This window comes from Adelges cooleyi, unplaced genomic scaffold (genome assembly GCF_023614345.1).
Source record: "Adelges cooleyi isolate 19-005CV unplaced genomic scaffold, UGA_ACOO_1.1 ACOO_flye_CR_arks_rails_tigmint_CR_PRNA_8, whole genome shotgun sequence".
Lineage (NCBI taxonomy): Eukaryota > Metazoa > Arthropoda > Insecta > Hemiptera > Adelgidae > Adelges > Adelges cooleyi.
The window spans coordinates 785,390-799,659 of NW_026096513.1; the positions used below are offsets into that span (position 1 = coordinate 785,390).

Sequence of the window (14,270 nt, forward strand, 5' to 3'; positions counted from 1 at the left end):
GTCATTATCAAAAAGTTATTGGTAATATTTAATTTGACCTTTTGAAATTCACATTATATTAAGTTTAACTTTTAATTATATAATTATAACAAAAAAAAAACACATAAGAATAAAAAAAACATAACAAAATAGAAAATTTTTTATAAGTAATAATGTTACACAATTTTAAAATCACTAGTAAGTATGATCAAAAACAATACTGTTGATCGTTCTTTACAAATGATAATTTCATCTTTGACTTAGAGGAATTCATTAAGCTAAAAATAAAAATAAAACATAGTATTAATCAAAGTAATAAAACGTGATATAAAAATAAAACTATAATATAAAACTTATGTTTAAATTCCACCAATTGTACATACCGGATTATCGTCTTCAAAAATCATCTCTGCTTCAACGTCTTCAATTAACTCAACTTCCATGAATTTATTGGCTATTTCTTGAGATATTGTGCTGTCTTCTACCTCTTCATTTGTAATTAAACCTATCCCACCTAACAAGTGATACAGAAAAAAAAAATGTGATCATCATTAGGTTATTATAATTAAATTTTCTCTACACTTACTATCAATGAATTGTGGCCACAACTCTTCTTTGCCAGACAATAAAACTGCGTCTTTTATATGAGGCATCCAATTATTGTAGGAATTTACATCTTTATTGTAGACATAATGTTCCCTTAATGTTTTCAAAGTCGACACAGGTTTTTCCAACTCTTCTAAGCTACTACTCGATTCGATGAGACTTACGGTTAGATTTTTCATAGTTTTGCAAACTGAAATAAATATTTGTTATCGGAAATATCTATAATACTATAACAACTATTCTAGCGCATTACCAATTCCAGAATCGATTCCTTCTTCCAAGAGCTTGTTAAAATCTTCGACCGGGCTGAACGCTGTGATTACACACGGCTTTTCGATTTCATCGTTGGCCGTCAATGGGATTTCATTACTAGCAGCGACTAAATTATCACCTTTTGTAGTTCTGTACCAAACAAATTTATACATTTATTTTTTATATTATACTAATAACCAATTTATTATATTATATTACGTTTCATCCACTTTGGAAACAAGCGAAAATAATTCTTTAATTTTAATTAACGACGACCGAGCCCGTTTTTGATATACAGATGGAGGATATAATAGTGTCTTGATATTTTCAGGTACTTCTTTCGGTAAAACTAGATCAGGGTTAATAGCCTTTTGTACAATTAAATGATTTAAAAATTGATGCTGAGGGCTGTACGTATACTCTGGCATAAAATGACCTTCACTGAAATTAAGAGAATAACTTGATAAGTAATTTTTATTTTCTTGTATTAAATTGTTCAATCACCAATTATTTTTTACAGCGTTTTTGAAATTGGCAAGGTTAGATTGGGTTTACTAGACAACTTCCCAGTCTAGTTGGTTATTAATTTTTAGCCTTACTCAGATACCATAATATTGGCCAAATTCGGCCACCTTTACATTCAATCATTTAATATTTCCTTATTATTTTAATATTTTCAGACATGTGGGTTTACCAGATACATGTTAGTAATTCACTATCAATTAAAAAGAATACTTTGTAAATAATAAAAAATGTTTACAACTATAAATAAAAAATAGTCAAAGTATAGTTTAAGAATATAAAAAAAAACAATTCAAAAAAATTAAATTGTGTTTATAATTTTGGGTTTTACCCAAATAAATTTCATTGGAATCGGTTTTAGTGGCCAACTTCAGCCATTACATTATGGTAAATAAATAGTTCATAAATCATTAATTACTTAGTTTATTTTATCTTACTCGTCATCATTCAAATCCATAGACTTTATCAGATCGCGAAAGAGGTCTTTTTGTTTTTCAGTAGACTTATACTTGTTGAGCGATGGCAATTTCTGTTTTTTCACATCTTGAGCATAAGGTAAATTTACATATACAAACATCTAAAAAATTAGTTAACTGCGTAAGTAACTGTGGAAGTTTTAGTCATTTTGTTTGTAATAAAATAAAATGTTGATAATATTTTTAATAAACATACGTTTTTACCATCGTCAATCACCGGATACAAAACACCAATGCTTGGCACACTGTTGGCTACGTAAACTTTTCTCACAATCATAACTTCCTTTTTTTGAGACATTGCTTTGAATAGAGCCTCAAAAGCAGGCGTACTCTCCTACAAAAAAAAAAAGATTTACAACATAAACTGGATGTATAAATAAATTAAAGACTTTTCATTTAGTACTTGATCCGATGGCTTAAAAATATACGATGCGCCACTCATCAAACATGATCGATGTATATTATGAATACTTGTAAAACCTAAAACGTACATACTTTTTTGACCGGATTTATAGGCGTACGCGTCTTTATCTATGTCTGAATAAAACATTTAAAAAATGTAAATAATATTTATTAAAGTTAAAATAATTATTAGAGTTGCTCTTACTTGAAATCGGTATAATTGTATCACCAAAACGAAAACCATCAATTAAATCATCTCGATTGACTTCTTTCTTTTTGCCGTTTTGAACATAATAATACAAAGTCTCGGTTTTTAATGGAGTTATTGATCCAGGTTTATCGTCTCTTTTACATAACAACCATTTGTGGTTTTTAGGAGACTCATCTAACTACACACAAAATACTAGTTTAAATATTTGTATAGAGAAAAACATCAAGTAAAAACAGTACAGAATCCCTTTATTTTTAACCTTTTTATAACCGCAAACTTTAATGCTGAATACATTTCCGAAACTCAAGGGAACTACCCAAGCTCTAGGAACAACTTCCTTTTGTTTATAATGATTCAACTGAGACACTGCCAAATCCAAACTAGCCGCTTGTGCCTAAAAATTTAATATTATCGTATGTGGAAAATAGGATTACTTACAAAAACATTAATTTTAAATATAGTATTCTTTTTACCTCAGTTTGCTCAATAAACATTTCCAACAGTGGGTTATTACCAGCAATATCTTCGTAGTCTTTCCCTCTGAAACCCAAAACTATGGAATTAGATGATTTCTAAAAACGTAGCAAAAAAATAATCAACTTACATCAACGACAATTTAATATTCAACATTTGGATACACTTCATAATTATATTTATTTTATCTGGAGATATGTCGGCCATGAAATTTGAAAACATGACAATTTGTAAATCGGTAAAAATTTTGCCACTAAAAACATTTTCATTCTTATAATTAGCAAGCAAAATTGTTCATGGTTATTATTTATATTATGTTATATTATGTATAGTTAATTTATTTAACGCAACTTTTAGCTATGATACAAAGCTCAAAATTCGTTTTATTTTTTACAACTTTGGAAACAAATTTTCTTAACAGGGTACTCTTTATTATTTTTTGCCAAATTACAGTGTTTTTTTTTTAAGATGACTACAAATCTAAGTCAGAAATTCACAGATTCCTATCTATTTTTCAAGTTATAGCTACTTAAGGGAATTAAAGTTGAGCTAACACTGATAGAAGAAATAATAAAAATTAATAATTTTATATCAGTAAAATTCATATTAATTATTTTGTAAAATCCATGAGCATTATCAAAAGAATAAATAACCGCAAAGAGCAATGGAATGAAGACGCCAACCATATGAATAGTTGGTGACACGGGCACCACGGTCAACACACTGGTAATACACTTCTTTACATGTATAACGATCATTCCCAAAGTTCAAATAGTAATAATTTTAGAACAAGAGGCCGCGGATTTTTCATTTCAATTTTGATATTGATGTGTAAAAAATAAATCGACAAATAAAAATTGTAGAAAAAAGTCCGTGATTAGTAAATTTATAAGCTATACACCTTTAATTAGGATAAACAAGAAATTGTACTTGATAATATTTTTTAGCAGTTTCCTATTTTATTATATCAATAAATAAATGAGTAAATAAATAATTTTTCTTTGACTTTTTAAAATTTATTTCTCCTTACTCAGTTTCATTTTTCAATAAGTCTGTAGCTAAAATGAGAGTACTGAGCCAGTCAGAAGGCGTTTCATTTGTAGGAGCAATTGTGGTGATGTATTTTGCTAAATTCCATGACGCTAAACCTAAATTTACTACAACCTCTATATTTTGATAGCCTGGACCTTTCGAAGCCAAAGCATTATTTGTTTGAGATGATCCGAATAGTATTAACGCTATTTCATCTTTGCTTTCCATTAATAACTTGAAAAAATACACAAAAGTATTAAATTACAAATTGTAATTTTATGTAAAAACAATAACTTTTCAATATCTACCAAAAATTAAAATATTTCTTACCTTTCTTTGTATAATCATAGAAACGCACTGCAAAGATTGATCAAAATAACTTTTTCCATTCATATCCAATTGTAATGAATTTTTTCCGATATCCAGAGCAATTACTATCCCTTCCTGAAATAAGAATTATTATTAATTAATACCTACCATTTTATAATTACTCATATTATATTATTAAATAATTATACGCCTAAAGCAGACAACTTTTATCGAGAAATGCCTAAACACTATCATTTTTTTGGGTATAATACATATATATTCAATATATATAATACCTATATTCATAGGAAGGGCTGTGGGGAAAAAAGATTATTTTTTAAATTAGATTTTGGTATCAAATTATTTGTATTGACGTATTGTATCTTTTATGTGCTCGAACCAGGGAAAAAACAGATTAGTCAAGAGTAACGACCGCCGAGAGTTTAGTCATACAGGCAAAATGTTTTGAAATTAAAAACATGATTTTCTCAGAATGAAAAAAAATTGACATTGATCTTTTTACCCCGCAGCCCTTCATATTATATTCATTGTTCGTAGAATTTGAACTGAACAATTAAAATTGTTATTGTCAGTAAAAACAATATTAAGAATATTGTGTAAAATTTGTTTTCTTAACTTTTAATAGCATATTAAAACGATAAAATTGTTTTTTTTTACATTTCTAAGCTTACAGATGAAAAAATATTTCTATCAACAGACAATATTTTGTAAAAGATTTAAAATGTGTGTGCTCGAACTAATCTATTTATTATTATATTATGTTATATTATTATATCTATTTATCATTGAAACGTTATAATTTACTTCTGCTAGTGAAAAAATATAAAGGCAACAGCGGTCTACGTGAACTGTGTCAAACAACCAAAAAAGAAGCTAAACGGCTTCACTATTATTAATTTGTATACAAACAAAAGCGTTTTTCGTAAAATCGACGTAGTACCTTTTTTTTGTTGGAAGCCATTGTAATGGAATACTTGAAAAATTGTCTTGATCGATATAAACTAATTAAGATAAATCCAAATAATTATTTAAGTTTTATAATTTATTAATTGTTAATCTAATATCTATATTATAAAAAACAGTAAGTTTCTTATAGCGAATAATACATTTTCCAACTGATCTTATACAATATACATTAATAGGTATGTTCTTTGCTCTCACTTTTTCGGTCTTTCGTGTTTACTCTTTTGAAATGATAAAGAATGATAACATTTTGGCGGATAAATAAATAGGTTGATGCCATAGAGAATGAATGTCTTTATAGATATATGTACAACTTCACCAAATTACACAGTTCCTAATTACTGTTTGACCTAATTTTAGAGGGAAAAATATTTAGTTGGCCCTGGAAAAACTCGAATAGTTGAAAGTTTTTATTTCAATGTATACATAATATAATAACAATATAATATCATACTAATTAATTCAGTTAATACATTATTATTATTATATTAACATACTTTAAAAACTAATGAAGGTCTTTTTAATACCTAATTTTTTTTAACGTGTTCACCACGAATTAAAATTTAATTTGCGGTTATCAATACTAAACAAATATTATTGTGCATATTACTTTATAAATTATATTATTAAACTTTTAATTTTACTCTTTATTTAATACATAAATTAAATTACATATATTTTTAGGAATAACTTGATGTGTTGAATTTAATAAATAATTATATTATTATTATAATATAATATTACCTAATAAATTTATTATTATTCCTAAGATTTAAGTAATAATAAATACTAGTACAAAATAATAATGTCATTTTATGAGTACCCCCTCCTGTAGATTAATTAGAAATTTAAATTACATGTTCAACAAAATGTCAAGTAATTTATATATTTCATTATGTTCCAAGTAAGTTAACAATTTATAGGATTTTTTTTTAAAAATCCGAAATATCTGGCCTCAAGCACCTTAGCACCTTAATTTTTGTTTTTTGTAATCGCCTCGAAAGTTTTTAACACGACTTGCAAAAAAAAATCCAATTCATTTAATTTTCTTTTGTGTATAAAATTAAAATTACAAATTCTACATTAATTCTAAGACCGATTCTTCTAAATTCAACTAAGGAAAATGCAAACCCAAAATTTTTGAGATAGCAAAATAGTTTTAAAAAAATTTATATTTTAAACTCGCAATCGATATAATATATCCTAATCAATCATATAATATGATCTTATATGGCCAGACATTAATTATAATACAGTATGCACTATAATTTTAATGTGCTTACAGTAAGGTAAAATTACAAGGTTGGCAGCATAGAATGTGTCAATTAGGACCTGAAATTTTCCGTGGCCTATTTTTTTTACTATTAAAACTTTATCGAATCAATTTGAAGGGTACACCCATTGAAACTCCATTAAACCCAAATAAGGAGTATCCTAATAGACCCCTTATAAATTACTAAACCAGTATCATTTCTTACTATAGTGGAATACTTAAGAAGAAAATGTAAAATATTATTTTTTCAGACTTCTTAGAAAAGAAAAGTCAAAAACTCACTACAAATTTACTTTATAAATATTCCTTTAAAATATAAATAATGTTGTATACTTTATAATATTATGTTTTTTATAGTGAAAACTATACTATTCAATATTATTTACTTTGACCTTAACACAAATAACAGACTGCACGTAAATTTTTCATAAATTATATTGTCTTATAATGTTATATAATATACAAATATCGTGTAATAATAATTTAGGCTCATGAAACGTAATTATGTCAAAATTAATATCACAAATAAAATTACAAATAGAATTAAAAATGATAGTATAACCTATAAATTTGTATAATGATTTTTTTTTTAACAACAACACATGAATGACAGCAATATTATACCTATTATAGAATAAATTAAACCAACTAACTAATAATATTAATTTATCAAATAATAATAGTTTTTAAAGACCTTTTGAAAAACAGGTTTTTTATTTTACAAGTTTTTTTTCTCTTTTTTATAAATCTATTCATTCGACTTCCGCTCTGGTATCCATATTAGCCTCACTCTCATCGAGCGGACGGCCTCTTATGCAATGTGGGTTGTTTTTACCATTCACTGCGTCTTCTGTAACGTGAACACTCACGACATCTGATCCAGGTATCTCAAACATCGGATCCAAAAGAATAGTCTCCTGAAACAGAATTGAATATTACATACAGTGGAATCATAAAATTAAAAAATTATACCGATTGTTAAAAAAAAAAAAGATTTTATTACATTAATTGGAAACCAAACTGACAATTTTATTATTACAATTAGCATACTTTTTAATTTAAGTAAAATTGTAACATTGAATGAAATTTCGATATAATATGTAGTTTCGAGTGTTGGTTATTTCAACCTACTATATTATTTTTTTTGTTATAAATTTTGTTTATAAACCAATACATTGTATTTTAAGTATGTTTTCTACTTTATTGATTCGCACGTAAATTAAATATCAATAAATGCATACCACTATAGCTCGTAATCCACGTGCTCCCGTATTTTTTTCCAGCGCTTGTGCAGCTATTGCTCGAAGTGCGTCTTCGGTGAATGTTAAATCTACTTTGTCCAAGCCAAATAGTAATTTGAATTGCTTGATTGTACTATTTTTTGGTTCTGTTAAAATTTGGACTAATAAGTTTCGATTTAAAGAGTGAAAAGGTACAAGCACTGGAAATCTGCCCACAAATTCCTAAAAAGTATATATACATATAAATAACAACAAACACATACATTTTTATGATAATTAATAATAAATATTATATAATAATACATTTAAAACAATATGTATTTTTCCAAAAATATAAATTTGGTGTAAATGTGAACTCAATTAGGGTCAAGGTGTCCAAGTGAAACAGTAAGGTCATTCTGATTTGTCAGTGACCTTTTACTTTAAATGTAAATGTTACTGTTTATGAATAAATTTTAAAGATTTTTGTACAGACAGACGACAGTTAAGCATAAGTTGTTTTGATGTTTAAAGTTTGGTCGACAAGTGAAACAATCTGAGTTTGTTCCATGAACGGTCGACTAAATACAGCCAAACTAGAACAATTCTACATTAATACTTGTTAGATACCATCAGTATAATTTCCAGTTTTTAAATCCTAAAAACAAAGAAAAATGTCTAACCTTTTTAGAGTGAAAGGAATAACGTAATATTTTATTAAGTTAAAAAGTTGAGAAAAATCTATCGAAAATTTTGACAGGCTAATTTGGAAATGGTAAAAAAAAAAAACAATTGTTTCCAATAAAAAAAAAAAAACGTGGCTTACATAAAACTTTCACCTAAAAACAAATTAATTATAAACAAATATTACAAAATATTATTATCGACTGGTGTTTATAAGATTAAATGTATTTTTTGTAATAGTTTTGTTAGTTCCTTATAAAGAAAAAAAAATGTTTACTACAGATTATTGAAACCATTGTACGTGTTTTAAAGGTACACTAGATCTATCTCCAATATAATTTTCAGTTCTTAATTTGTTAACTACACGCGATAAACAAAATAAAGTAAGTTTTTACGTCCTGGTAGTGAAAAGTGTTAATGATATTTTCTTTAATTTTCACTGGTTACTAATAGTACTTACTATCAATAAAAAAAATTTCAAAAGAAGTTTGAAAGTAATTAGACTATTAAAAAAAAAAAGCAATATAGGTGCCATCATTTTAAGTTTTAAAATTGAACATCATTTTGTGGGTTTTTTTTCTAGATTTTCAAAACAAAGGGGTAACAAATTTTCATATTTGAATTTGTTAAGTACCTTTTGGGTACTATTTCTGATCTAAGACTTGCTACATGACTAAATCAAAGCAACGGCTAAAAAAAAATATTCTGGGTCTAGAGGCACAAAAGTAAAAATACATATCATTGTAAAGCCAATATCTTATCTGATCTGCATAAGCTAAAAAAATACCCAAGTTGATTAATGATACTAGTACTTACAGGGATCATACCAAACTGAATGAGATCTCTTGGCTCTACTTGTTTCAATAAACCGTCTCTTTCGGCATTTTCTTTTTCAATGTCAGTATGATCAGCTAATGCAGATGCTATACGGTCAGTATCAGCTGCTGCTCTTCTACTTCCCACCGATTGACTGTTTTCTTCAGAACCAAAGCCAAGACTCTGAAATAAATGTTTAATTGTTTTAAGCGATAAATAGAAATAAATGATACATATTTTATACATAAAAACCTAATTTCCATTTAAGTAAACAAACTGACCCATTAAAATTGTGTTATTCAAATTAAAATAATGATATTTATTAATTGCAAAAAATGAATTAGTAAATACTCACATTCATATTAGTTCTACGACTTATTAGTCTGTGAAGGCCAGTAAATGCACCAGAGGCGACAAATAGTATGTTTGTGGTGTCCACCGAAATTGTTTCATTCCGTAGTTTTCGGCTATTTTTATCTGGTACATTAACAACTGTACCTTCAAGCATCTGTCGAAATATGACAAAAACAATAGATTAAAAAAATATGCTCAGCTCACAAACAATGGTAATTACACAAATAATACATTGATGGTTACACATCAAAAGGGTTTTAATGTCACTTTGGTTCTAAGAGACATAAACAAATGTGCTTCATCCAAAGTGAATACAAAAAAACAACAAGACAGTTGAAATTTTAAGTTTAAATTATAGGACACTTTCGATTTTCCCCGCTCAGAAAATAGGGTCTAAATAACAATGCTTTAAAAGTTGTAATTTGTCTAAGTTTAAGTGATAAAGGAAAATACTGATTTTTAATACTAATTAATAAGCCGACTGTCGACTAATTGGTTTACATGCCATATATTCTTCTACAATATTGCTTTTGAACCTTACCAATATAATTTTATTTTATAAAAAAAATTACTTTTAACATTCCTTGTTGAACACCTTCGCCTCCGACGTCCCTCAGTTGATGAATTCCAGGTACAGCACCAATTTTATCAATTTCGTCCAAAAAAACAATTCCTAAAATTATATTTCTTCAGTAAGTTATTATTGATGTTTTTTAAAATTATTTATGTATTGGACAGCAATGGTCATGCATGGCTACAGCCCAAAGGTCATCTGTTCACAAATGTGTCTCTTAACAGAGATTGGTCGTGCACTACTACCAAAATATTCATCATCACGACAAACAAGCTTTAGAATCGGGGTTAAGGAGAAATAAAATGAATCTATTAAGATAATACCTGTTTGAGCTTTTTCAACATCATAATCAGCAGCCTGCAAAAGTTTTCCAATGACACTTTCAATATCTTCTCCGACATAACCGGCTTGTGTTAAATTGGTACAATCACAAATTGCAAACGGAACATCCAAATGTCTCGCAATAGTTTGCGCCAACAATGTTTTTCCTAATTGCCATATTAATAATGGTAAAATTAATAAACAAAAACTCAGATATTGATTTCTAATGTCAAGATTAATGTATTACCACATCCTGTAGGTCCAAGCAGTATGATATTACTTTTCTCTAAAATTGTATTTTTAAGCAAAGAAGGAAATTCATCACTTTCTTCGTCTGTCTTTGTGTTTTCCAAGTGTGGCATTCCGATTGTGTGACTGGCAGAGAAATGTTCTAGAGTTTGAATAATAATCATATGTGATACATTCAAGTAAATTAAAACTAAACCAATATTATTTAATATGTTATAAAAACCTTTTGGATTCTGTATATTATCAAGATATCGCTGATCGATTAAATCGTGCTTATGCGGTGCAGTAATATTGTGAAGGATACGTTTACAGTGGTTATAAACTGCTACGGATAGTACTTTCTTCGCCAACTTTTGTCCTATCACATACTTATTTAAGTTTTCGAAAATCTAAAAATAAAATTACGTATAACCATTATTATTATTTGATACGACTTTTTACAAGTTGTGATTTTAAAAATAAATGTCTCACTAAGTAGCATTTTTTTTTATATGTCTTAATAATTAATAAGAAATTATGACTACTATTTATAAGTTGTTTAAAATAAATAACATGTTATAGGTTATAAAAAATATCTTAAACGAAAATAATTTCAGTTTATTCAGAGTCTGTCTTGGGAGGGAGGGCAAGTATACCAATTAGCACATATTTATGCCGTAGAATTTTCAGGACCGGGTGGAAGCATTTTAAAGGCAAGAAACACATGAATAAACTAACTTCTTTTGGTATAGGCGGTGGTTTATGTTTACTTTTCCCATCTGTAGCCATGTCTTTTAAATTGTTTTCGTCAGACGATATCATTTTAAAAATATGAAAACATTTCTGACATCTTAAAAACCGGTTAGTAGCTAAAACAAATAAAATATTATTCTATGTACGATAACTCAAATGATATGATATCAAAATATTACTTAAAAAGAATTCTAGTTGGGAATCTGCGCTTTTACATTTTGGACATACTATGCCAGTATGAATACGATTATTTCCTGACCCTGAATCGTTTACATTCCAGGCACTCGTCGATGAATGGAAATTTCTTTGATGAACAGTGTCCTCCAGTTGATGACCATGGGTCAAAAACTCTTAAAATACAAGGACAAGGTTATTAAAGAGTACACACAATTTTTAAATACATTTATAACATTCAATTTATACGTACTCAAATTTCTAGACAGTTTTAAATGGCTAATGTACAATTTGGAATGCACACAACTCGAGCACAAATAACGTAATTTGGACGTCATCTTGGAAAACTGTGATCAATAAATATTTATTAGTTTTTAATGGTAACATTTTTTTTGAACAACTGATAGATAATTACACATAATGGGGAAGAAAAAAAAATAGAATATAATAAAATAAGAACGTACCTGACAATCTAAAATAAATTTTGATGCAATTTTTATAGTACTTAAGTGTTTTTTTGATTGGAAAAAAATATATGGTAAACCGAACACTCGGGATTTCGATTAAAGAACTACTGAGTACTGACTACACCATTGATAATACGAAATATAATATCAATGCACCAAACACGTACCAAGGTACTGGCAATGACTGTGCTGCAGTGAGCAATGAAGCCCAAATATTTATTATAATATTGATATTAAAATTTAGCACTGCTAACTGTTTTGTTTTTACTTTTATCTATCCAATGATAACAAGGTCAATTAATCAGCTGTGTTGTTATTATTGTATTATAACATTATGTTATAGATATATTATTGTTTTATAATATATCTTATCTTTATATATAAATTATATAATGTATATACTTTTGCCTTGACTGTTAGAAAAACGCAATAAAATAAATAGTACCTACTTAAAGCCATGCCGTTAGTAGCTAATACTATAGACAATAATACTAACAATTTACAATATTGGTTATAACTATTTAACATTACAGCCATTTGTCAATATAATATCAACTGGCTATAGCAAAAGTTACCAATCGGTTTTAGCAGGTTCTTAAGCATTATAATTTAATTACACAAATTCTTAAGGCTATACCACAAAATAGATTAAATTGGTCTATTCTGTGACTATACTATATTACGTCTGTGTTAAAAAATTCTCTTATGAATCAATACGTTGTATTGGTCGGTCGTGAAATGATATGAAAATAGTTATTATTTGATTATTAAAATCGCACTTTAACGACTGCCCTGGTTTAGCTATTTGTATTGTTGATGTTATTAAAATAGCTAGTGTTGAAATAACAATACGCAGGAGGTCAAATCTAATAAGAAAAACAAATATGTCATATACCTGGTATATAAATCATTTAACAACTAGTATTTTGATCATAACCCTTAGAGTAAGGTCTATGATTTTATATTCTTTGATCAACTTCATTTATGTTGATAAGCTTGATTATAATATTATGACGGACTCTAAAAGATAATTAAAATTTAAAACGAGTTAAGAAGTTTACAGTTTACTTAAAATACACATGATTATGCATTAAAGGATTATTGCTCTCACGATGATCTATTTTAGAATGATAAAAAGTGCTATAGTAGCTGTAACTCTTGGGGTAACCTGATTTCATTCTTTGAATTTCTATCTAAAACCTTATGTGTTTTAGGATATCCAAGTATACCTTAATAAAACATCGAAAACGTTGACTTTGTACACAAAGTTATCTTCTTAAGCTTGGAAACTTAGTTTTCCAGGATCTGATGGTGATTATGATAGTAAGAAAAATGATTGATATAAGAAGTACTTAAAAAGTATTTGTACTTATAAAGTATTTCGCATATGTTATATTGTGTTTATTATAATTTCATATATTCTAACAATAATATTATGTAAAACTTATAGGACACACCATACTTATTTATAAAGTATAGGTATTTTTTTAAAAATATAACTTGATATTTAGTTAACATTTACAAATGTCGTGTACTAACTTGTCAAAAGAAAATCATGCTGATGTTTAATATATTTTGTTTCCAATTGTTACTGTACAATAATTATTGTGCAACTATTATACTTTACTAAAACGTGTCTCCGGTTAGACGACAGACTCTCCTTAAGAAATTGAGCGGTTTAAGCGTAAAATACATCTAAATATAAATTTCAATACTTACCTATCGAAACACTATCTGGATTCTGTTGTAAGGCGATTTTTGATGAAGTTATTAGAAGCCGAGTTATAAAGGTGTTGTTTTTACCCCAATATTACTAAGGTTTATGACTAGATAAACTCTCCATAGGTTTATTATATTATGTATAAAATATAGATGTACTTTTGCGATAAAACTTTTTTTTCTTTTCTTCTCTGTTGTTCAGAAAAGTTCATCTCTCGAGACAAGTTAAGATGGTTTAGAGAGGGGACCAAAACAAAATCTTCAAGTCTTTCATCTTTACTGTACAAGACGTGACGCCTAATAATAATATTACACCTAATAACAAAGCGGATTTATAAAATGACACGATTTCACAATATTGTCTACATTTTAGACGAAACCTTTCAAGTAATACATAATATTAATTATTATGTAAAGTTATATCAAGCTCCATGTTTTGT

The 14,270-nt window shown here is 27.5% G+C and overlaps 2 protein-coding genes across 2 annotated transcripts; both read right to left on the reverse strand.

The window, feature by feature from the left end:
- Positions 1 to 109: 109 nt before the first annotated feature.
- On the reverse strand, positions 110 to 5,427 carry LOC126845710 (X-ray repair cross-complementing protein 5-like). Its single transcript, XM_050584553.1, has 15 exons — positions 5,225 to 5,427; positions 4,285 to 4,398; positions 3,953 to 4,188; positions 3,053 to 3,175; positions 2,922 to 2,988; positions 2,708 to 2,842; positions 2,443 to 2,626; positions 2,239 to 2,372; positions 2,032 to 2,169; positions 1,797 to 1,936; positions 1,057 to 1,278; positions 839 to 987; positions 566 to 775; positions 363 to 493; positions 110 to 257 (listed from the first exon to the last, which is right to left on the reverse strand). Exons 1-15 carry the CDS (start codon positions 5,243 to 5,245, stop codon positions 240 to 242), a joined length of 2,022 nt encoding a protein of 673 aa, XP_050440510.1. The 5' UTR covers positions 5,246 to 5,427; the 3' UTR covers positions 110 to 239.
- A 1,562-nt stretch (positions 5,428 to 6,989) lies between these two features.
- On the reverse strand, positions 6,990 to 12,345 carry LOC126845829 (ATP-dependent Clp protease ATP-binding subunit clpX-like, mitochondrial). The gene is made up of 12 exons (XM_050584762.1): positions 12,109 to 12,345; positions 11,898 to 11,991; positions 11,650 to 11,820; positions 11,456 to 11,586; positions 10,962 to 11,127; positions 10,737 to 10,880; positions 10,492 to 10,656; positions 10,167 to 10,267; positions 9,596 to 9,748; positions 9,241 to 9,423; positions 7,762 to 7,983; positions 6,990 to 7,437 (listed from the first exon to the last, which is right to left on the reverse strand). The coding sequence occupies exons 2-12, from the start codon at positions 11,980 to 11,982 to the stop codon at positions 7,273 to 7,275; spliced, it is 1,686 nt and encodes a 561-aa protein (XP_050440719.1). The 5' UTR covers positions 11,983 to 11,991; positions 12,109 to 12,345; the 3' UTR covers positions 6,990 to 7,272.
- Between the last annotated feature and the right edge of the window lie 1,925 nt (positions 12,346 to 14,270).